The 25,702-nt window shown below is 41.8% G+C and overlaps 1 protein-coding gene across 1 annotated transcript in view; it reads left to right on the top strand.

Moving 5' to 3' along the window:
• LOC118146324 (uncharacterized) overlaps positions 1-16,562 on the top strand; it is a 531,773-nt gene extending 515,211 nt beyond the window's left edge. The window contains exon 3 of the mRNA XM_078344001.1: positions 9,321-16,562. Within this exon, the coding sequence (XP_078200127.1) occupies positions 9,321-9,484 (164 nt within the window). The 3' untranslated portion in view covers positions 9,485-16,562. The remainder of the gene's footprint in view (positions 1-9,320) is intronic.
• Positions 16,563-25,702: the final 9,140 nt, after the last annotated feature.

Genomic DNA, 25,702 nt, shown 5'->3' with positions numbered 1-25,702 from the left:
TGTATTACTCCAAGCAGCAGGCTGTTCTCCAGGTAAGCATACCTTCAGAGCTGAGGTCATTACATTTTGATTTATTCAATCCTCATGCCCTTTTCACAATCTGATATCTCATAACCCAGATGTGGAAGTAACAATAAATTTCTGAGTGTAGTACCCAGAGTTTTACCACACAGAACCAGAAACAGATGGGCAACATTGATAACCTGGGAATCTTGTCTGGCAAAACAGTACTCTCTTATTGCTATTGCTGAGAGTTTAAGTGGATAATTTCTAAGCATCAAATGTCAATACATCTTAAAGCCAGCCTTAGTAGATCTAAGGCTTCTCTTTTCACACACACAAATTTGTTTTCTGGTCTTCATTTAAATCACTTTGAATGGAAAACTGAAACTTCACAGTTTCTTCCATGTAAATAGTACCATTTTTTTTGGATGCTGAACTTTGGAAATATTTCTAAATAATTTCTATCTCCCTAACTCTGTCTTTTAACAACCAAACTGAGCTTATGAATGCTAACTGTGTGCTAGATTATGAATTCAGTGAAGGTAGTAAATGTTAGTGTTGACAGCAGTATAATAAATGTTAACATGTGCAAAACAATTGAATATAATTTCAAAAACAGAATATAATCTATTTCAAGTTATCTGAGAAGATTGAGTTCTAATGGAGAGGATTGGAAGAGTTGACCAGGTGGAGAAAGAGTTTTTTCAGATGAGTTACATCACAGCAAAGTTCGTAGACAGAATTTAACATAGCTTATTGGACAGTTCTGAATTCACGGGAGAAAAATGGTTGAAGAAGGTCAAGAGATGAGTGAAGAAAAGGAGATATCTTCTTTATTTAATGGAGAACCATAGAAATCAGACAAAAAAATAGACATAGTTTCGTAAACAGCAGAGTGGCATACTGAAAGCACGGCAGAGTGGTGAAGATCACAGCCTATGATTCTGAGAGACTAGAGTACAAATCTTTGTGCTGTCACTTCATTGCTGTAAGACCATTTGCAATTGACCTATGTCTCTTAGTCTTAGTTTCCCTATCTGTAAAATGGATACAATGTCAAGTAGCAATAACTTGGACCTGCTGTAGGAATTAAGTGTAATAATGCATCTAAAGGACATGGTAAATCCTGGTCCAGAGAAAGGATTCAATACATGTTAGCAATAATTCTTATTGTTGTCTGGTGACCACAGGCTGATTGTATTGAACTGGGCAGAATGACCTTCTTTCTGAGCCTTTTCAGGTTTTCCAAATTAAATAGACTCTGATTCATTTCATGATGTTTATTGCCTTTCCTTAAACTTTAAGGTGCTCTTTGTGTATTGAAAGGGCTCCAATTACCGACAGTAGAATCAAGGTGATTCCTAAAGCTGCTGAAGGCACTTTGTCTCGTGTGTGTGTGTGTGTGTGTGTGTGTGTGTGTGTGTGTCTGTCTGTCTAATTGAAATGATCCACTGTGTTCACTCTTAGGGAAAGCAATTGGCTGTTTAGCATCAGGTTATCCAGTTATTACAAGTTATTCAGTATAACCATACTCTTTTTAAACATTATTTATTTGCAGTGGGAGAAAAGGTTTCCATTTTATACCTCAGCTGCTGCTGATTTTTCTCTAGGTAACTTATCCTGCAGTATATGTGTTAAATCTCATCTCATTATATCTGCCAATCTCCCGAGCTTGTCATTAGGCAATGCAGTCATCTCTCCTGTTTACTTTTCTCTTGTTTAGAATTATATGCACATTTCATTGATGTTATATTTAAATCACCTGATGCTTCAAAGTGATGGTTTATGTCGAACGCTCTCTTAGGCAAATTCTAAGGCTATGCCAATGAATGATGCTGATGATGTCAAACTCCTTTCATGGATTCAGTCCTTCTTATGCATGGCAAGCTTTCCAAATAAAACAAATATAATTTTTAATACATTTCTGAAAACAAAATTATTTATTATTTTATTTATTCATCAGTGATTCATTATGTATTGTGAAGCAAGCAATTTGCTAGGTCCTGCAAATTCCTCCCATCAAATACTAACATTTTAGTGAGGTAGCAAAACCTGTACCAAATAATTCTAATATGGCATGGTAATTATTACAACAGAGGCATAAAGAAGTGATGTACCAAGCCAGGGCGGGCAGAAACTAACTTTTGAGTTACATTTTGAGTTGGGCTTTAAAGACCTAAAAAGAAGAGAAAAACTTATTTATTTATTTTTTTTTTGGGACGGAGTTTCGCTCTCGTTACCTGGGCTGGAGTGCAATGGCGCGATCTCGGCTCACTGCAACCTCCACCTCCTGGGCTCAGGCAATTCTCCTGCCTCAGCCTCCTGATTAGCTGGGATTACAGGCACGCGCCACCATGCCCAGCTAATTTTTTGTATCTTTAGTAGAGACGGGGTTTCACTATGTTGACCAGGATGGTCTCGATCTCTTGACCTCGTGATCCACCCGCCTCGGCCTCCCAAAGTGCTGGGGTTACAGGCGTGAGCCACCGCACCCGGCCATGAGGAAAACTTATTTTCATAGTCTGTAGTGATATTTATTTAACATTCCATATTTATTAATAAATATAATTTTTTTTGAGATGGAGTTTTGCTGTTTCCCAAGCTGGAGTGCAATGGCACCATCTTAGCTCACTACAACCTCCATCTCCTGGGTTCAAGCGATTCTCCTGCCTCAACCTCCCGAGCAGCTGGGATTACAGACATGCAACACCATGCCTGGCTTATTTTGTATTTTTAGTTGAGACATGTTTCACTATGTTGGTCAGGGTAGTCTCAAACTCCTGACCTCAGGTGATCTGCCTGCCTTGGCCTCCCAAAGTGCTGGGATTACAGGCATGAGCCACCTTGCCAGGCAATATAATTTCTTAATACATACAAATATATACCCAAACAGTATATTTCAGCTGCACACACACATGCATGCATTGTGGTTGAGTGAATTTTCTTTTCTTGATGTGTCAGGACTTATACACAAGCTTGTCTTAGGATATACAGAAGATAAGTGACAAATTATACAGTCCACAGCACTAGTCTCCATCTAGAACTTGCATTTTGTTTTCAGTTATCACTTATTCCTCATTAGAGACCCTCCTTTCTGTATTTGTAACATTACACTTATATGGGCCCAACAGGAAAAGCCACTGCTTTCTCATTGTAGTTTCTCTTCTTGGTATGAGACCCTACGCCTTTTGTACTTTGACTGCCTTTTTAGGGTCCAATCCCTGCTTTCCTCTAGCTCTTGTGTTTGGACCACCTTTAAAGGTCTTCTCACAAAGTGGCCTCTTATCTCAAAACAGAAAGCAGAAGCAGTGGTTCTATTACTGTACTTTTTATAAGATGCAAAGGGAGTTTAACCTCTAGTCTGCTGAGGCTCTGTTGGGACCTAAGCTGTCTCTATGTAGACAGCGTCTCAATTCTTGTGATATTAAATTACTAATGGAAAAATCAGCTTGCTTTTAAACAACACTAACAGATTTTTAAAATCACATGTATAACAAAATTTAAGAACTATCCAAAGACATTATGAAGATTTGAAGGTGGAGTTCTCTCTTCCATGTATCTGTGTGACGATAAATGAAATTTGGGCATTATATCAGATATTCTGTATTTCTCTTCCAATACAAACCTAGAGCTTCTTGAAATACTCAGGTTTAGAGGAAGAAAGTAACGGCATTGACACTCTACAGCGGTGGTTATCATGAATACTGGAAAAACGAATCAGTATTAACATATTAGAGACACTATTTTATAATACATCTAGTCGTTTTCTCCCAAATAAGAATGGTAGCTTAGGTATTAGGCCATGTAAACCCTAAAGAAACAATTTTAGCCTGCTGACTGCCTATCCTGAACAAATAATGATAACTTAACAAATAAACTCATTTGTGGTCCTGAAATAAGTATTTACTCTGAGGAAAGGGGTACTAGAATCACAGGCAAAAAAAATACTCATTTCATTAGGTCCTATTTTCAACATCTATTCCAGGACTATGAACTAAAGGCATGGTTATTATCTAATATTAGAGAACAACTTATTAATGATTTTAATTATCCAAGGGGATAATTGAGAAATGGATGGCATTATATATAATAGGAACCCAAGAAATGTTTTTATAATTTATGTATTTCGCTGACATTATCAGTTAGATGTGTCTAACTGATAACGTCTAACTGATTCAAAGATTTCATCTTATGAATTTAAAACTTTTTATAAGTGGAAATTTTCATAGTTTTATGGTCAAAACATAGTTTCTAAATTATGCCTGCATAGTGGAACAAAAGTGATGAACTCTTCTTATTTAAAATGAAATATGTTTTAAAGGCATTAGGATTAAATTACCACTTTTAAGATAATATTAGTTTAGGGTGTTGGCAGGTAGGAGAGTACCAGGTTATTTAAAAAGAATTTGAGCTTGTAACGGCAGCTACATGAGATACTTCTCCAACGGATGTCCAAAATACGCAAAGGAGCATGGTGAGAGAGGTTTTAATGTGTTGACACCTCAAATGTTTAATCTAGTTTGGCCATGGCCAAAGGTTGCATGAAGCCAGGATTACACAGAATTAATAGATCAGCAGACTTTTAAAAATGAGAAATTTTAAGTTAGAAAACTGCTAATGGTATGTGGTTGGTATAGAAAATTTGAAAAATGAAAACAAACCATAAACCTTTACACTGGACATAATAAAACATGGTCTATAATCCCATCATCTTGGAAAGCTCACTGTTAACATTTCAACACGTTTATTTTGAATAAAACTTTCACTTATATATGGATAGAAAATGTATTTTTGTATAATGCTAAACTGTATTACATGTCCAATTTAAAAAATTATTTTAAAACAATGTGTTGTTAACATTATTGTTAAATATTTTTTAATACATTTTGAAAAATTAAGCAATGTGCTATCAAATGGACTGGTATCCCATAATTTAATAATCTCCTTATTAACAACTTAAGGTCCTAGATTTAAATGCTAATATGTTGTGTTGTGTAAGATTTCTAATTTTAAAAAATTAATTATTTGTTTATTTCTTTACGGTAGAGATGAGTTCTCTCTATGTTGCCTAGGCTGGTAGCAGACTCCTGGGCTTGTGTGATCCTCCTACTTGGGCCTCCCAAAGTGCTGGGATTACAGGTGTGAGCCACCACACCCAGGCATAGGATTTCTAATTTTAGAAATGGGCCTAGAGTGGAGACAGTTGAGATAACTACAACTGTTGTTAAAATTGTGGAAATGAGAATGTTCAGTGTATATTTAAAAAGCAATTAATAGATCTATTTGGACTGTGATATGTAAGCTTTGGTAGGAATTATTGCTCCTGGGCTGGGGCAGATTCAGTGAGCCCCACAGCCTAAGTTCAGGTGTTTAGGGCCTGGGGAGGCACTGCAGTATGTGCATAGTGCTGAGACATATTCAGAGCAATGATTCAAGACAATTTCCCTGAAAGGAGAGTGTGGGTATAGATTGGAGGGGGAATTGTGAGGGAGAAGAGACAAGAGAGCAGGTTATTTTAATGGTGAAATGCAAGATAATGAGGGTTGGAACCTGGGTGTTGGCTGTAGGAAGAAAAGGGAAAAGACAGGAGAGAAAGGTTCCTTAGCATTTGCTATAGTGTTCTTTGCTTAATGCAAATTAAATACATTTAGGGGATACTCAGCATGGATATTACTAGCCATTTTCTTACAGAGTGCTGCTAAAACTAGAAAGTGCAATATAATGGCACTGCTAAAATGAAACTGTTTTCCTTTAATAATGCTGCAGTCTCATTATATGAAATAAGCCAATGTAGTTACGATTCCAATAATTTAGAATGAACTGCTGAAGGTTTCTTCCCAGTTTTTTTTTTTTTTCACATTTCAAAGACTGATAGACCTAGGGTTTTAAATAATCCGTACTGTTGTTTCTATATAAATAATAGATCAATTGTTTGCAGTTGATGTTTTGCTAGTTCTGTTTTCCTGTTTAATGACTGCCTGAGTGTTTCCAGGCATGTGGTGATTTAAATTGTTTATTAAGATGGGTAAAAGCATTGAATGTTGTTCTGTTTGTTTTGAGATAATGCTTATCAAAAATTGTTTCTAGAACCACAAGTGTTTTAGAGCAGAAAAATATTATAATACTGTGGGAGAAGGCCTGGAGTTAGATTTGAGAATGTCTGCCACCATTCCTTCTTAGGCAAGGCACTTAAACTCCCTGTCCTGAGTTTCTGTACCTCTATAGCTCCTTCTACTACTAGTTCAGAACCATAGCCCTCACTGTTTTGCTACTCTTACTGTTACGGTTACCAGTGGTAGAGATCTGAATGACCCTGAGTTACCAGCAGCGGATTCATACCGGTTTGCAGCAACTTCAGTTCTTGCCTTCTTAGAAGAAAGAATTCGACTGAGGGGCATAAAGCAGAACAAGAGATCGAGGCGAGTTTCAGAGCAGGAGTAAAAGTTTATTAGAAAGGCTTTAGAACAAGAAAGAACCCTTGAAAGAAATTTAAGTGAATGCCTGAAAGTCAAAGAGAGAAAAGAGAGACTTTTAACCTTGATCCTGGGTCGTTATAGGCTCGCCTCTTTCCCATGATTCTTTCCTTAGGGTGGGCTTTCTGAATGCGCGATGCCTTCCTTACCCTTGGGAATTGAGCATGCTCAGTGTGTTTAGGGAGTTATATGCCTTCCCTAACCCATCTGAGGCTTTCTTCCTTTTTCTGGTGGAGTGTACCAGGTCGATCATACTGTAATTTTTGTCTCTTAATGGGCATGTACAGAAAGTTGCTTCTCCCTGGGCTTTGCCTTTAATTAACACTTTAATGTTAACAGGTATGGACCATCAGGGAATGTCCCTTCCCTGGTGCCAGCTGCCAATTGATCAGGGTTAGAGAGTCAATATGATAATTGCCTAATCATCACCGGACATTTCTGGTGGGTTGGGGGAAGAGCCCTTTCCTGTTCCGCTCATGACTCTAACTACCTGTAACATTACTACTAATTACGTACCTCCCACCTTCTTTTATTTGGTGGCCAGATACATTCTTTATAGAAGCTTTATATTTATTACTTTCAACCTCTATGTCAACCTCATAAAATAGGAAAAATTATTTCTATTTTAATGATGAGAAGATCAAAATGCAGAGAAATTAAACAGCTTTCTCAAGGAAAGTGGTAATTCTGGAAGTTAAACCCATGTCTGTCCACACTGCCCTGGTAAAACTCTAAAAGGAGCCAGTTGAATCTACTCTTGCTATCAAAGAGCTGAGAGAATCTAAAATCTTACGGCGTTCAGAGTGGAGGAGCAGAAACCGTTTTCTTGTTCGATTTTGCAGGTGGGAAAAGACAGCCTCATCTTCTTCGTGGTATCTAGGTTGTGGTGTTTAGCTTTTCTACCAAGTCTTCAGATCTTTCACATCCAATTCTGTATTTAAATTCCTTATTAACATTTAGTCTTAAAGATGGAAATGAGAATTTGGGCCTTCACAAATGCTAATGAATTGCACTAATTCTGAATGTAATTTCTTCCCATGGTACTATTTTAATATAGGTGACCTCTAATTTGCCTGAGTACCAGGCTAGACTGTATGTTTCTTGAACAGAGGCGTCCTGTTTGTCTTGATTTCTATTTTGTCCCTCAATAAGTATTTGCTGAATACACAGTTTTTAGTAAATACAGAATATAGACTTTTGAGCTGGTCATTTTATAAATATTTTTCGTTAAACCTAAACAATTTTGCTATCAAACTATTGTTTCCCAAACTAGAATAGAAATGCATCAAAGAGGTAAACAGCTAAAAAATATTTGAAATGCAATGAAATTTTTATTAGTGTTTTATAGAAATTGGTTTAAAATGCTGTTAGGCAAATGTATATTGCAAACAATTGAGAAGAAATCTAAGTTTTGATTCTTAAAGTTTTAAATACCTAAACACATCTGTAGATGTAGCTGTGGGGACACTTTCATGAGACAAGAATATTTGTGCAGTAAAATGAATGTATACCCCTTGATGTGTTTGAAGGTAAGTACACTTGTAAAGAAATATTTTCTGTGTATAAGAAAATGTATAATTTCATAAGCCAGGTGGCATTTGAATAACTACCTTTGAAAAGTGAAATAAACAACTTTTTAAAGATTCAGGACCAAAATTTGAGTGAAAAAAGTGAGAGAATCTTCTAAGGTCTATTTATATTCTCTTCTTTAATCCTAATTTTTCTGCGCTTCCTTTTAAAACATGATTTTAAAAAGTCAACCCTTTATTTGCAATTAATTGATAATTTAATTCTTTTTCCAGTTTAGAGTACAATTAAAAACCATTCTTGGTGTAATCCAAGACACTGCTTTAATAAATATATAATCACTACATCATGAAGCCAGAATAGCAGTGCAATCTCTGAACTTAAAATGACATGGAAAATTGAGTTTATTGATATGTATTTTTTTGCATGTCAATCATACCTCAATAAAAAAAATAAAGTCTCACAGACTGGAAAAAATAAGTAATACTGTTAAGGAAAAAGCAATGGGGACTTAATAATGTTGAATAAGATAGACATACAGCTTCTACTTGTGCATATTATGCATTGGGGTTGTGTTCCTTGCGCTAAGTAATCTAGCTCATATATTCTGTATAAAATTGTAGCATGTAGGTCATTTTTATAAAAATGTATGTACACAGAATGATATAAATTTGATCATTACAGCAAAGAATCTGAAAGAACAAATTTAATATGCTCATTAGTACTCAATATTTTTAAGCAGGTATTTTCACACTATAGTAAATATAGTACTTTAGTAAATTAAAGTTTATTTGCAATTTACAAATGTATTCTTTGCATCTTTGTTTTCTCTTTCCATCACTAATCTATACTTAAATGTGCTACCACCTCTAATGGGCTTAAAAATAATTATGAACTATTTTTCCATGTGGTTATGTAGCTAGAAAGTCTCATTCACTGGAGTTCTAAAGCAAAAAAACTTTTAACACATTTTTTACTGAGTATACATATATTTTTGGCTAATGCTGTTAGTTTGATGATCTTAATGCTGAGATAGAATTAATTCAATCTCAATTACATATTTTATATATATTTAAATTAAATATTTCAACTGCTCTATTGTAGACATATACTGATGTGAGAAACTGAATTATATTTATACTTTCCTGCCAAGTATTTGGTTCTTTGTTGTTTAATATACAACAAAGAAAAGGAAAAAACAAACAGCAGAAAATGAACATCAGAAAATCACTCTACATGATACTTAAACACAGAAGACAAGTGGCCAAAGAGAAAATACTGCTTCCTAATTGCATTTCTTTTTCTCCTTCTCTACAGCCAACCGGTGCTCTCTTTTCCCTGAGACTCCACATAAAGCATTTTTATTTGAGATAGTGATATTCAGTCAACATAATGATGCCATCAGTTTGGCCAGGTACCAAAATCAATGCCCTAGCTACTTGTCCAGCATCTGTGCTGCTGAAGACAGGGCTTTCTGTTGACTCCATAAATTAAAGTTCAAGTAGCAACAAGGAAGGCTGGAGAAACTGATTCCCAGGAAAACAATGAAGCAAAGGTAGAGTTTGTTTGCCTTTTTTTTACTCCTGCTATAATGGTGAAAGATTTCTGAGGAATCATCACTCATTTCCTTTGTGCCAAATCCATTCAGAGCCAGTGCTCCCATGACTATGTATGACCATTAATGATCAGGCCATTCTAAGTTCCTGTTACATGGTGTTTTGGTATATTTTAGCATATTATTTGGGGGATTTGTTGCCATTACTTTTGGATTTTATTAATAGCTTCTTCCACGATAATATTCTTGTGAGCGTGATCTATGCTGGATGCCACATGACATTAACAATGCTATGAAGATGTGCTGATTTCCTGTTGTGTACCAGGTGCTTATTTTGTATTGCTTAATTTAATTTCTGCCATTGCACAGGAATTAATTGTTTTCCACAAAGTTGAGATAGTTGAAGCTACTCACTTGTAAACAGAGAAGTGTTAAGTCCAATGCAGGCCTTCATAGTGCCAAAAGTGTGGTTTTCCCATTGCATGGCTCTGACACTCGAAATATTATATTTTTCAGTGCTTAACTAGTGAACAAGAAGAACACAAAGGCTGCATCATGGAGATAATTTCTCTTAGGTATAATAAAGTAATACACAGTTTCTGTAGCTCCAGAGCCACCATGAATTTGAAGGAATAAAATCTATTTGAAAAATTCCTCACCATTCTCGTTCACTTTCTCTTTAGTTTGGAGATTTTGGAAATAAACCCATTAAATTTTGTATTTCTTGATGGCAGGAACTAAATTTTATTTATTGTTGCATTTTCAGAGCCTAATATGTTGTCTGACAGGAACATCGAAAAAGTTCAATAAATATGTGAGAGTAAATAAATGAGTATCTCATGCTTACTGGCCTCTTGACTTTAGCATGCCCCTACTGGTTCATTTTGATGGTGAAGACTTGGCCTAATTGTTGTGAAGGTGGAAAGGAGAGAAGTTCTTGAATAAGGATTGTTTTCAGCTGTGCTGGATCTTACAGGCTAACTCTGATGAGTCAGTAGGGGTTCCTAGACAGCTTCTTGAGATGGATTTGATGACTCCATCCATGTATTTAAAAACTGCATTGATTGATTAGTAAGATCTGCTTCACTGAATCACTGTTAGTTGCAGATGTTAATTTATCATCTCTGCTCACATCTGTGGACAATGTAAGGTAACAGATAGAACTGGGATATTTTAGAAATTCTGTAGATACCTCTGGCAATTTCTCAGAATATGAATTACTATGACACATTTTCCTGTTCTGAACAAAAAAATTAGTATTGCCAGAGAAACATATTCAGTATCAACATTTCTACCTGGTGGCAAAACAGAGAGAGGCCAGAATAGTTTAGTCATTGTCCTGACTCCTTCTAGTTCTTTAAATATGTTGAGTCTGCTTCTAGACCTTTTTCAGTCCCTGAGTGATTATGGCTATGGAGTAATAATGCATCATTAGTATGCAATGCTTGGCTCATCTGATGTGTTACTTGAAAGATCCAGGGAAGAACAGCCCCATAAGCAGATTGGCTTTAATTATTAGAGGGAAAGATACACTGGTGCCAAGGTGTTCCTGTTGGCACCAGCATTGATATTTTGCAAAATTTTAATTTGCATTCTTAATTTTGAGTTTCTTATTCAGTTCAGCATTTGGCAATGCCCCTGTTATTTGCATATACTCTCCTTGGGGCAAATCTTATATTCATCGTGATCCTACATCTGTTTTTCAACCTTCTCTTCTCCCTTGGTATTTTCATTCTATTGCACAATAAATTCAATCTGAGTTCTGTCCATCCTTGCAGACATGTGCTTGCCCTTCAGAAGGCAGATCCTTGCTCTGTGACACAATATAGAAGTGTAAAATGTAGTAAAGAAAAATGTTTTTCTCTAACACTCCTTACTGAGTGCCTAATACCATTTGTTCATGTTTTAGTTTGAAATTGTTTCCAGAAGAAATAAAAGCTTTTTCTCATCTGCTGGGTTCATCTGAACAGAAAATGAAAAGAAATGAATTGTATAAAAGAAATTAAACCTGGATACAGTGGCTCACTCCTGTAGTCCCAGTACTTTGGGAAGCAGAGACAGGAGGAGACAAGGAGGTTGAGACTGTAGTGACCCATGATCACCCCACTACACTCCAGCCTGGGTGAGAGAGTGAGACCTTATCTCAAAAGGAAAAGAAAAGAGAACATAATCATAGAAAAATCAGAGTTACTAAAGCCAGAAAGGATCTTCAAATTCAAGTAAAACTTTCCTATAGTAGATGATTATAGTCATATGATTAAAACACTGAAATTATAGAAAGTCCACCATATTCTCATTACTTATCATCATATTTACTTCTTCCATTCCTATGTTATTTTTAAGCAGGTTTATTACGGCACAGTCTTAAAATGTATTTGTAAACATACTCGGGGTAGGGAAAGCAGAGATAAAGGGGAAGAGAGGGAAAAAGAAGAAAGTTTCTTTTCTGTTTTGAAATATAATCAAATTTATTTTTTATTTGTGGATAAAAAGACTCTAAGCTCAGGATCAGGTTAAAGGAATGACCATCACTAATGATAACTAAGGCAGGATTAATGAGTAAGACAAGATGATTGAGCCTTTTTAAGAAAAATACAATATATTTATTTTTTGTAGCAAGAGATTAGACCAAGACGAAGAGACTGAAGGAATCTGTAACAGACAATGCTCTAAACTTGAATATGACTTGCTAGTTAGAAGTAATTACTAAGAATGAAAAGAGAGCAATCTAAGCTGGAAACAGGCTCAATTACCTTTAGAGGAAAATTGCTTTTGCAACATACTTTTTTCATCAATATCTGAATTTATTGTATAGTATGATGCTGAGGACAGCTTGTAATATGGAAGAAAGACTCCATTTGTTACTGTCACACTGAGCAGCAAGACATGGTTAAATTACTTGAAAGTAATTTTAACACCTTTTCCTCAAACACTTGAGCCAAGAAGACATTAATCAAACTACTTAGAAAGGCACCATATAAATTGAGGGTTTTAAAAAGGAGTATTTTCTTTTTAAAATATGGAGGTGTTATTTTGTTCTTCATGCAAATGTTAATGAGCTGTTTTATATTTTATGTGATAAACTCAGCATCTTTTTGTGGTATTTGAAATGACATCTTCATGGAAATTTTAGAAGTGCTTAATTATAGGATGTGGAGTATAGTGCATGCTATGCCAATAGAATATTGTTTATTGCAGGCATACAAAATATATGTCAGTTGAAAGAATTTCCAAACTACAAAATAAACCTCAACTCTCATCTGGCAGGCAATAGAGTTTGTGTTTTAGCAAGTTCTCATCAATGTTATTTTTAGCCACTTCTAAAGAGTTTTCAATACCAGCAGTTGGGCAAGAAGTCAAAAGTACTTCTTTTTAAAACAAATAATGATTTTAATCAAAGACATATAAAGAGAATATCAAATGTATATAAGTAAATAAGGCAGGAGGAAGTATATGTGAAGGGTTAGGGTAAAGAAGGTTGATTATAGTGGGAGAGAAATAATATATTTGGACACTTCTTTTCCTGGAATAAACACAGCTTTTCAGCGTTTATTCCAGGGAAATGTCGGCAGTGGGAGAAGAAAAGACTCTGGTGATTAACAAGGCTGCCGCCTCTCACTGAGCCCTGGGCTCATTGACCAAGATGCAATTTCCACATACAACTTATTTTTTAAAGATCAGTTGGGTACCAGCAGCAAATAGCCAAGAGCAGGCTGCTGCCTAGTCAGAGGAAGAGAGAAGTTTCTGCATTCCTTCAGGAGAATTTAAGAATTGCTCTTCTCACCTTATTCTGTGTAAGGCAAAGAAAAGTGGTATTTTGATCTTTGTCACATAACCTCGGTTTCAGACACTTAAAGAGGCCTCCTTTTGCCTACCGAGGAAATTCCAGCTCTTTATGTAAGTTCCAGAACCACCTCCCATTGACTTTATAATTGCGACTTGAATAGGAAACCAGCCTTTCAAGTGCTTTACTCATTCATTTATTATGCATTTTCTTCAGTCTTTTTCTTTTTAATTCATAAGTCTTTGTTGAGCCCCTGCTTTCTTCCTGGGTCCATAGTGGTGAACACCCTCCCCTTCTGGAGCTCACTGTGTTCAATATCATTTTCCATCTCTGGGATTTCCTTTTTATCCCCTTCCTCTGCGCTACCAAGTTCATCTGAGTAAATCATGTTCTTCATAAATCTCTCTTCCTCATTTTGTTAGTCTTTCCACATCCATGTTTTTTGCTCTTCCTGTTTGTTTTATTTCTGTACTTGGAGTGGACCTTAATTTACAGCCACATTGTTTCTATATGAGGGTCTCTGGAGATTCTTCAGGTCTGGTTGCCCTACTAAGTGCATTTCAATTTTTTTTTTTTTTGAGACAGAGTTTCACTCTGTCACCCAGCCTGGAGTGCAGTGGTGTGATCTCGGCTCACTGCAAACTCCATCTCTTGGGTTCAGGATTCTCACACCTCGGCCTCCCAGGTAGCTGGGACTACAGGTGTGCACCACCATGCACAGCTAATTTTTGTATTTTTAGTAGAGACAAATTCATCATACTTAGCCAGGCTGATTTTGATCTCTTGACCTCAAATGATCTAACTGCCTAGGCCTCCCAAAGTGCTGGGATTACAGGCTGAGCCACCTTGCCTGGCCTCAAAAGTTTTGAGGCTCAGGTTACTGTGTGTAATTCCAGCTCCTTGTATTGTCAGCATCTAGATCAACACTTAGCTGTCAGTATGGGAAGAGGAAATGTATGACAGACTTTAACACCAGCAGGGTCCTTACTCCTTCCTAAGAGTTCCTTTCTGTGACCTTTCTAAGCTTCTTATCCCATCCTTCCAACCCCAGATATTTTAAACCTTAAACTTTATTCGTTTCCTGCAACTCGCCTCACTCTCTGCAGACAAACCCTTTTCTTGTTTCATAAAGAAATAAAAGCCCCAAGTGAGGGGAGTTACAACTCCCCTCTCTCAACTCCAGCAAACTGATCTCCATCCTTGCTCTTTTTAAATCTTTCCCTCCAGGAAAGAAGAATTGGCATGTCTTCTTGGAAGATGTCAATCTTCCTGCTCAAAACAAATTCTACTGCTTGTGATTTTGGTCCCATCCTCTCCAGCCTTTTTGAGGACATGTCCCCATCAATTTTCTCATTATTGTCTTGGATCATCAGCTTCATTACAAAATAATTTTCCTTTTGGTACAGACATGTGCATGTTTTTCCAATCTTAATAAGTAATCATTCTTTATCAATCTTATATTCTTTTTTTTCTTTTTTTTTTTTTGAGACAGAGTCTTGTTGTCACCAGGCACCAGGCTGGAGTGCAGTGGCACAATCTCAGCTCACTGCAACCTCCACCTCCTGGGTTCAAGTGATTCTCCTGCCTCAGTCTCCTGAGTAGCTGGGACTACAGGCATGCACCACCACTCCCAGCTAATTTTTGTATTTTAGTAGAGATGGCATTTCACCATGTTGGCCAGGATGGTCTCAATTTCCTGACTTCGTGATCCACCCACCTCGGCCTCCCAAAGTGCTGGGATTAGAACCGTGAGCCACCGCACCCGGCCAGTCTTATATTCTTTGTAGTCATCCTCTATAAACCTCTCTCTTCACCTGCTCTTTTCACTCGCCCTTCTCCTGTCACTCTCACTTTTTATTGTAATCTGGGTCTGTTTAAGCACTGCATAACATTTACACACTACATTGACACCATTGTAACCTACACAATAGTCTGTCTACACACTCCATGGACACTTCTTTCACCAAGGGCACCTTCTAGTTGCTAAATGCATAAAAGACTGTATAGACTTGGTTTTCCTATAGTAATTTACTCTGTTAATAATTCTTTTCTTGAGGGTACTCTTATGTTAATCTATTAAAACCCCTTGTTTTCTAGGTTTTAACTCTTACCTCTCTGCTCTTTTTTTAAATCTCATCCTTCTTTGTTCACCTTCTTTTTCTATTCCATCTCTGTTGACAGTTCTATTTTTGAAAATTTTTTCTGGACTGTATTCTCTCCTGTAATTTTAAACAATAGCCTTTGCTGCTTATTACAGTGTCCAAATATCCAATGTATTCATTCTGTAACTTTTAGACCCTCATAGTCAATTGCTCCTGTATCATTCCACTTGCATTTATCATGAGCATCTGAGTGTGTCTCTAACAAAATTCATTCTGCCTTCTGCCACACAGCTGTTCTTCCCTATTTCAGTTAGTGACATTTCCTATTTGGCCAAGCCAGAAAATGAGGAGTTAGCCTTTGCTGTTTCACTCTCTCTTTTATAACCTGCATCCAACTGATCAATGAGTTCTGAGCATTCATCTTCCTAATAGCTCTAGAATTTGTCTTTTCTTTTCCCTCCTCTGTAACAATATTTAACTAAGACTCTCTTTATTAGGAATTACCTAATTACTTAAGCAGCCTTCTTTGTCAGTAGTTCTCAATCTTGTTTATACACTATAATTAGGAAAAATTCAAAATCCCTGATGCTCAGACCACACTCCAGACCATTACATTAGAATCTATGGAGATGGAATTCAAGCATCACAAAGAGGAATTAGGGTGGAAAACCAAGGTTCTAAGCAGCCCCTGTACTTCCAGACTCTTAGGACTGTTGTAATGTTGTTAACAACGTTCTTTCTATAAAGCTAATTGTGCCATTCCTTATCTTAAGACCATTTACTAGCTCCCTTTTGCCTTCAGGTAAAAACTAAATTTCTTAGTATAAAGAAATTTAGTGTCCTGTATATCTCATTAACTCATTTATTGATTTTTAATAGATATTACTTGCATATGATAACTAATTTAAAAATAATGTACCTTGGGAGTGTGGGAAATAAATCTTTCCTTGTGTCCATTTCTCAACCCCTAGACTCTCATCCCACATCCACAGGCACCCACTAATCCCAGTATCTTTCACCATATAGTCAATGTGTATGTATGTGTGTATCTATCTATATATAATATATATATATATATATAAATATATATCTTATATTTACCCTTTTTAAAGCAAGAATGATAGAGCACTATAACACTGTTTTGCTTCCTGTTACTTTCACTTAACAGTATCTCTAGGAGATACATTTGTTCCAATATACAGAGAGCTGGATCATATTGTATATAGTCATATAGTGTTCCACCATATGCATATAAAATAATTCATTAATTGAAAACTTGATTTAGGTTGTTCTAATCTTTGCACTCTAATGCCAACATGGGTGCAATCAACACTCATGGTGTTTTTGTGCCATTTTGTGCATGTACCAAAACATGTCCATTTTATATTTTGATAGGAATTGCCAGGTTATCTTCCACATAGGCTGTGCTGATCTACATTTCCATCAGCAGTACCTGCTCCCCACAACCTTACCAACATAGTGTATGTGCGACCCCCTCGTAGTCCCCTGCCCGGTACCCGATCCCAAGTAACAGCTCGAGCGAGAGTTGGAAGCCGAGTTCAGGTTTATTGGGACCAGCGGGCAGGCCAGGAAAGGAAGGAGATCGGGGGCTGGCTGCGACTGGGCAGCTGGGGTAGGAGGGTTTTATAGGGGGGGTGGACAGGGTGTGGACACAGGGCTGGCGGAGTGTCATAGGAGCTTAGGATAGGCTGCCCGTTTCTGGGCGGACTGCTGAGGTAGCTCAGAGGGTTATGTATCGGTTCAGGATAGGCCGAGGCTTGGCGGGCTTTCCTGCTGCGATGATTGGCTGCTTGTTGTTGCTGGGCAGAACAGGGCAGGCTTGGCGGGCTTTTCTCAGGGCAGCAGGAAGCCTGGGGGGAGGGTGGGGGCAAGAATCCTGGGGGAAAGATGGCGGGACTTTCTACCGAACATTCCCGACTCCTTAAAGGACAAAGGGCGGCTGAGTCGTTCTGGCTACTTCCTGCTGGACAGGGGCGAAGTGGAGTTTTTTAAGGAGTCTGGGAAGTCGGCAGAGGGTGGTATGCGTAGTTGGAATGATGAAGGGTTGGCTGTAGTAACATCTGATGGATGGTGAGCCGGGTGAGTTCCTGAAACCGGCACTGTAGAAACTGAAAAAAACATGGGGCAACTGATAGGAGAAGGAGGAATCCTATGAGGGGGCCGAGGAGGGGAAGGAGATAGGGAAGAACGCCGTTCAGCCCTCCCCCTAGTGGGTTGTCGAGGAGTGCCTTTCTTCTTGCGGCTAAATTTTCTTGGAGGGTTTTTGTCTTACCTCTAACAATGCCAGAACGGTTGGCGTAGAAACAGCACTTCTCATCTAGTGCTAGGCATAGTCCTCCTTTTTCTGCGGTGAGTAGGTCTAGGCCTCGGCGGTTTTGCAGGACCACCTCAGCTAAGGAATCAAGCTGATCCTGAATAACTTGTATAGTAGATGAGAGTAAATCAACATCATTAATCAGTTGAAGGGAAAGCTGGTGATAAGAGTGTAAAGAATAGCCAAGACCTGCAGCCCCTGTGGATAGGGCAGCAGTGACTCAAATGGTAGCTAGCAGAGGAATGAACTGAATCGCCCGCTTTTTCCTGCTCACGATTACATCGAAACTGGGAAGAGGAATGGGATCATCCCCTGAAACTATGCTGGCGTCAGGAAACAAGGAGGCCACCATACATATTCCTGTCCAGTTTTGAGGTAGATAAGAGAAGGCCATGTTGTTCCCGCAGACAAAGCTTTGTCCAGCAGGGGCATACATGCTGGAATTGCTATTTACAAATTTGGAACAATTACAGGAACTCGTGATTGAACCTAAGTCAATGTCATAGGAATTATTCATGAGGGGCTTTTGATAGCAAGTGACATTAACACAGAGGTTTGACAAGGGTTGAACTGCAAAAGGAAGATGGAGAGTTCCATTAGTGCTGAAATTACCAATTGCAGGTAAAGCTAGAGGCATAGGTGTACCCAGAGGCATGCAGATCCAGCAGTTGTTAGCTAATGAGGAATTGCTATGTAAGAGGAAACTGTGAACTGCCTTAAGGAGATTTTGGGTTTGGACATCTAAGTCTATCTGTCGAGACTTGGGTAAGGATATAGGGTGGTAAGATATAGTGGGAAACAACGTCTTTAGGATCTCTTTAACATGGTGGGACCTCATTTGATCATGTGGGCCTCCTCCGTCACTGACACCAATGGTTGGGCTGCTTTCCCAGCATGCCACTTTCCCCAAGGCTGGGCAAGAAGCAACGGCATATTTATAGGTGATGCCCAATGGGGAACTGGAGGCCCAGTCACCTCCAAATGAGCCAACATGATCGGCATTGATCCAGGCTGTAAAATAAGTTTTATTATTTTTTGTGCAAGTGGCATAATTTTTATAGCAACCGCTGTGGACAGACAGATGCATTTCCGAGGAGCAGTTGCAGGCTGGTTGGGGAGACCCTGGGGGAACTATTGCAATGGTGGGTTTGTTAAAACATTCATAGCCTGGTTTGCGGTCGTTGCCAGAAGAAAGGTATGCTATTTTTGTTCCACAATCAATTTGACTTGAGAAGGATGAGGGCGGAGTGGACACAACACCTGACTTGCATTCACAGGGCTCACCATAAACAGTTTTTAGAACTTGGCTGAGATCATATTGTCGCCCAAACCCGCTGTGAACAGCAGGCAAGAAGGTTAGAACTACAGCGAGTAGGGGCCACATGTCGGCTCGGGGTTGGAGAGGTTGAATAGGTCAGAGTTTATGTATTTTGAGTGATAGGGGACCTGTGGGAACACACTCCCAACAGGGGTTAGGGGAGCAGCTTGGATACTTCTTAACCCTGGAGAGGTGTACCCAGGATGGGATCTGAGCAACCTTGATAGCCGTTGGGGTGGTTAAAATGACGGTGTAGGGCCCTTCCCACCAAGGTGAGAGGGGTTTTGGAGTGAGAGTTTTAATGAAGACAGAGTCACCGGGGGCAACTTTTCCCAGAGTGGGTGGAATTTCTGAGGCCTGAGGTATAGAAGCGTTGGCGTGTTCCCTGAGTAAATGTCTGAGGAGAGTAAAATAGGGGAGGTAGGTATTCAGGGGGGAACTTTCCGGAGAAGGTGGAGTAGATAGCAGGAAGGGTCGCCCGTATAGGAGCTCGAATGGACTGAGCTGTGAAGCTCCTCGGGGGCGGGCCCGTAGCCTGGTAAGAGCTAACGGTAGTAAAGAGACCCACGACTGCTTAAGCTCGAGAGAGAGTTTGGTAAGCTGATCCTTGATGAGTCCATTAGCCCGTTCTACCTTACCCGATGACTGGGGGTGGTAGGCTGCATGCAGTTTCCACTGAATCCCTAAGGAAGCACAGACAGCGTTAGTAACTTTGGAGACAAAGGCCGGGCCGTTGTCTGACTGAATAGTGGCCGGAAGCCCAAACTGAGGGATGATGTCCTGGATGAGATGGGCAGCAACAGTGTCGGTGGACTCTGAAGTGGTGGGAAAAGCTTCGATCCAGCCTGAAAAAGTATCAACAATGGTTAACAGGAACCGAAATTGTTTATGTCTTGGCATGTGAGTAAAATCAATTTGCCAGTCTTGTCCTGGTAAAGATCCACGCAACTGGTGGAGCTGTTGATGAAGATGACAGGCTCCTTGGGGGTTGGTCTTCGCACAAATGAGACATTGAGCATGGACCTGGTGAATAAGGGAAGGGAGCCCTTCTGGATGTAATATGGGTAGGAGGAAGTGGAGTAGGGCTTTTGGCCCGATATGCAAGGAATCATGGATGTCCTTTATGATGGTAGTTTTTTGTGCTTGGGGAAGTATCAGAAGGTTGTGATTGAAGGCCCATCCATCCCTAAAGGTCACTCCAGGGTTTTGCTGTAAAAGTTCGAGCTCAGAGTTGGAATACTGGGGTTTGTAGCAGCGTGACAGGAAGTAGATTTCCTTTGGGGGTGGGCAGGTTTGTGCTGTTTCTCTGGCCGTCCTGTCTGCAAAAGCATTACCTAGGGCTACTAGGGACCCGGAGGTTTGGTGTCCTCGACAGTGAATGATGGCAACCTGCTTTGGAAGCTGGATGGCAGAGATAAGATCAGCTATACGTTTTCCGTTAACTACTGGGGTGCCCTTGGTGGTTAAGAATCCTCTCTCTTTCCAGATCATACAGTGGGAGTGGGCAATAAGGAAAGCGTACTTTGAGTCTGTGTAGATGTTGACAGTTTTGTCCCTGGCCCACTTGAGAGCCCGGGTGAGGGCGACTAACTCAGCCTGTTGTGAGGTGGTTCCTAAGGGGAGGGAATGAGTCTCAATGACGTCTGAAGGAGTCACTGTTGCATATCCAGCAATACGGGATTTTCCTGGGCGTAGGAAGGAGCTCCCATCTACAAAAAGTGTCGCTTCAGCCTCGATGGGAGTGGAGTGTAGGTCAGGCTGTGGGGATTGGGTTTCAATGATAACCTCGAGGCATCGGTGATCTTGTGTTGGAGCAGTTGGAGAAGGGAAAAGGGTGGCTGGGTTAAGAGCAGGACAGTGGGAGAGGGAAATATCGGGGTTCTCCAGGAATAGAAGGTGTAGGAGTTGGACCTTGGATGGCCCAAGGTGTGGTAAGGCCTGACCGGATACAAGCTCCTGCAGTTTGTGAGGGGAGAATACTGTGAGTGGTTGCTGGAGGTTGATCTTAAGGGCTTCTGTCGTAAGTGTGGCGGCTGCTGCTAAGGCTCGGAGGCAAGGTGGCCACCCCTTTTCCGTGGGGCTGAGTTGTTTGGAAAGGTATGCTAGTGGAAGGAGGGTGTTGCCGACCGGTTGAGCCAGGACTCCTACCACGATGTGGGCTTTCTCATCCGTATACAAGTGAAAAGGAAGATTGGGATTGGGTAGAGCAAGAAAGGTGGAAGCACATAGTGTTTGTAGGAGCGTGTGGAAGGCTCGAGTCACTGTTCCCTGTGAAGTAAGTGGGCCTTCAGGAGTATCTGTGGCTGCTTGGTAAAGTGGCTTGGCCAGAAGGACAAAGTTGGGCACCCAGTGCCGGAAGAATCCCACTATCCCTAGAAAGGAGAGTATTTCAGTGGCAGACTGCGGGGGTTGGAGGGCTTTCAGGGCCTGCAGTCGATCGGGGATAATGGATTTCTTTCCCGGGGAAAGCTGTAGGCCCAAGTAAATGACTGATGAGGTAACGAGTTGGGCCTTCTTTCTTGAAACTCTATACCCTTTATCTCCTAAAAAGTTGAGCAGGACAGTAGTGGCTCGGGTGCACTCTTCCTGGCTGGGGGAACAGACGAGTAGGTCATCAACATACTGAAGAACAATAGATGGGGCTAGGCGGCAGCCTAGAAGGTCTGTTGCCAGGGCCTGACCAAACAGGTGAGGGCTATCCCTGAAACCTTGGGGAAGAACTGTCCAGGTGAGCTGACAAGAGTTGTCAGTAAGTGGGTCTTCCGAGGTGAAAGCGAAGATGAAATGGGAATCTGGGTGTAAGGGAATGGTGAAAAAGGCATCCTTGAGGTCAAGGACTGAGAAGAAGGTAGTATCGGAGGGAATTCTGGAGAGTATGGTGTACGGGTTTGGGACTACAGGATGTATAGGGACTACTGCAGCATTGACTAGTCGGAGGTCTTGGACAAGGCGGTATTCTCCTGAGGGTTTCCGGACTGGGAGGATGGGAGTGTTACATGGGGAATTGGTGGGTACTAGGAGGCCGCGGCTTTTCAGCCTTTCAACGATGGGGTGAAGTCCTAGGCGGTGTTTCTTGGAAATAGGAAACTGAGATCGACAAAGAAATCGGGAGGAGTGTTCCTGGAGGCAAATCTTGACTGGCTTGTGGTGTGTGGCTACTACAGGTGTGTCCGTTTCCCATACCTTAGGGTGTACTTTGTGGGGGAGAATGCCTGTGGAAGCATAGTCTGAGTCGGAGTCAAGGTGGTGAGCAACTAACAGGAGGTGTTGGGGAGAGGCGGGGAAAGTGATGTGGGCTTTGAGTTTTGTTAGGATGTCTCATCCCAACAGAGGCACAGGGCAAGAGGGGATAATGAGGAAAGAGTGGCTGAATGGGACTGAGTTATACATACAGGTGAGCAGTGGAGTTTGGCGTGGGGTGTGTGCAGCCCCATCGATTCCCATAACAGAGACCTGGGAGAGTATGGTCTGGCCTTGGAAGGAGGGAAGCACAGAGTAGGTAGCCCCCGTATCGAGCAAAAAGGAGACGCTTTTTCCCGCTACCTGAAGTGACACCCTAGGCTCGGCAAGGGTTACTGGGGTCGACGAGCCTGGGCCTCCCTAGTCGTCCAAAAGCCCCAGTAGCTCAGGGTATAAGCAGTCGGGAGAGCCAGACTCCCGAGTAGAGGGGTCAGGGGCTGGCCCTCCCGGAGAGGTACCCCTTGGTCCAGTACTCCGGCTTGCGTTGGCCGGGGTCCTGGATCCCTGGGGGCACTCTGATTTCCAGTGGCTACTGAGCTGGCAGAGGGGGCAGGGCCTGGTAGGCGGCTGTGGCTGAGGACAACTAGAGGCCCAATGCCCTTCCTTGCCACATTTGAAACATGCCCCTGGCGGGGGCTTGGAGCGGCTGTTCGGACCCCTGGCCCCTGCCAGCCATAGGGCTGCCACCAGGGCTTGGGTCTGGGCTGCCACTAGGGCTTGGGCCTGTAGTGCAACCTTTTGCTTCAATCGAGCTTGGCGGGCAACTTCGGCTGCATCTTCCCTGGCGTTAAAGACTTTAAAGGCCATCTTAACCAGGTCTTGTATGGGAGTCTCTGGGCCTTCTTCGGCTTTCTTAAGTTTTTTTTGAATGTCAGGGGCAGATTGGGAAATGAAGTAGGAAGCTAAGACGGTAGCCCCATTTTGGGAGGCTGGGTCTAGTCGGGTATAGCGGACAAGGGCTTCCTGAAGGCGGTTGAGAAAAAGGGCAGGGTTCTTATCTGGCTTCTGTGTGACTTCTCTTAGCTTATCATAGTTAACGACCTTATTGGATACAGCTTCTAACCTGCGCAACAGGTACTGAAGCATGCGATCTCGAGCTGGGATGTGGGAGCCAGCTCCATCCTGATATACCCACTGGGGGTCCATGGTGGGAATAGCTTCTGTACCTACTGGGACTTGGTTTGGGTTTATGGCATGATCTCTATCTGCTTGATGCCTGGCTGCCGCTAGGATGCGCTCGTGCTCTTCGGCAGAGAGGGTCGATGTACAGATGACTCGAATGTCGTGCCAAGTGAGACTATAGGCCTGGGTGAGATACTGAAACTCCTTAATGTAAGTGGAGGGGTCTGCTGAGAAGGACCCAAGACGGCGCTCAATTTGAGCTAGGTCTTGGAGAGAAAAAGGGACATGGACCCGAACAAGGCCCTCCGCCCTGGCTACTTCCCGTAGGGGTGCTATGACAGAGGGAGGTGCTGAAGTCTTGGTACGGGTATGGGCCGCCACGGGGGAAGAAGGGGGAGAGCAGATGGGAGGAGGAGCGGTCGGGGGAGTGGCGGAAGGCATAGACGGAGAGGAGGAAGGAGGCACAGCAGGAGGAGGCATGGAGGGAGGGGGGTTAGGTGGGTCGGGGACTTCCGGAGTGGGAACAAAGGGGGAAGACAAATGGTCAGGCATCTCTTCTTGCATGATATATGGAGGTGGTTTGGTCGGGGAGGTAGGGGTCCGGGGTAGGGTGGTTTGGGCTAGGAGGACCTGGTGAGTAGAGCAAGTGGAACAGAGGTCAGGGTGGGAACGCAGGTCCCAGAAAGCCTGAACATAAGGCACTTTCTTATCTTTGCCAGTTCGGCAGCAGAAGTTATCTAGGTCGTGGAGCACATTGAAATCGAAAGTGCCGGTGGGAGGCCAATGCGACCTGTTATTGAGCTGATACTGGGGCCAGGCCACCTGGGAGAGGAAGATAAGCTTTTTTCGCCTAAGGGTTTGGGAGTAGCCCAAACGGGTAAAATTGAGAAGTAAACAACCTGCTGGGGTGTTTTTTGGAATTTTTGACTCCACGTTCCCCATGATGCGTGCGGCAAAGGGTTCCTGCCAGCCGAGGGTGGTCTTGGAACAGTATCCGAGTGGGCTGGGGTAGTGTGGGGGAGGCGTCCCTCCAACCCACCAGCTTCCCCAGAGGAAGGTGGATAGGAAAGACCAGAGAAGGCGTCCCCTGTCTGATCGTTCCTATTTAATGGTTTCAGATTGGGTGGGTCAGAGAAGGCGTCCCTTGTCTGCCGACCCAAGGCTCCTGGAGCCTGGTTGGGGGATCCTGCTCAGGCCGGCCAGCGCTTGGCGAGGGATCCATGGATTGGGACTGAGAGGAAGGGCCTTTGCCACACGCACCACGGAAGGAAAAGGTAAGAAACAGGACTTACCTGGTCCGGAGTGCTGAGGCCGAATTGGAGGAGGGCTGGAGAGGTCGCTAGAGGGAGGGGGTCGCTAGGGGGGGCTAGCGACCCTTCGTCCCGGGTTTCGGCACCAAATGTGCGACCCCCTCGTAGTCCCCTGCCCGGTACCCGATCCCAAGTAACAGCTCGAGCGAGAGTTGGAAGCCGAGTTCAGGTTTATTGGGACCAGCGGGCAGGCCAGGAAAGGAAGGAGATCGGGGGCTGGCTGCAACTGCGCAGCTGGGGTAGGAGGGTTTTATAGGGGGGGTGGACGGGGTGTGGACACAGGGCTGGCAGAGTGTCGCAGGAGCTTAGGATAGGCTGCCCGTTTCTGGGCGGACTGCTGAGGTAGCTCAGAGGGTTATGTGTCGGTTCAGGATAGGCTGAGGCTTGGCGGGCTTTCCTGCTGCGATGATTGGCTGCTTGTTGTTGCTGGGCAGAACAGGGCAGGCTTGGTGGGCTTTTCTCAGGGCAGCAGGAAGCCTGGGGGGAGGGTGGGGGCAAGAATCCTGGGGGAAAGATGGCGGGACTTTCTACCGAACAGTGTATTAATCAGTTTTTGATATTTTCCATTTTGTGCTTCTCTCAATGGGAAGGAGAATGAATATCTTTTGAAATGTTGAAAAGCCATGAGCATTTCTTTCTTTGGAATGGTACATCCAATATTTTCTCTGAGCTCTTTTCTATTTTACTGTTTTCTCAAATACTAACCACAGAATTCCAAAAGGAAACATCGTTAATTTGATCAAAATGGGTGTGGGGTAGTTCCTACGGCTTGAATGTGTCCCCCAAAGTTCATTTGAAAACTGAACCTTGATACAACAGTATTAGGAGGTGGGGCCTCATAAGGGATCATGATGGCTTTGTCCTCGTGAATATGTTAATGTTGTTATGGAGAGAGTGGTTTGGTCATTCCACGTATGAACTTATTCTACATGC

Source organism: Callithrix jacchus, chromosome 12 (assembly GCF_049354715.1).
Source record: "Callithrix jacchus isolate 240 chromosome 12, calJac240_pri, whole genome shotgun sequence".
In the NCBI taxonomy this organism is placed as follows: domain Eukaryota; kingdom Metazoa; phylum Chordata; class Mammalia; order Primates; family Cebidae; genus Callithrix; species Callithrix jacchus.
This window is presented reverse-complemented; position numbering and strand designations above follow the sequence as displayed.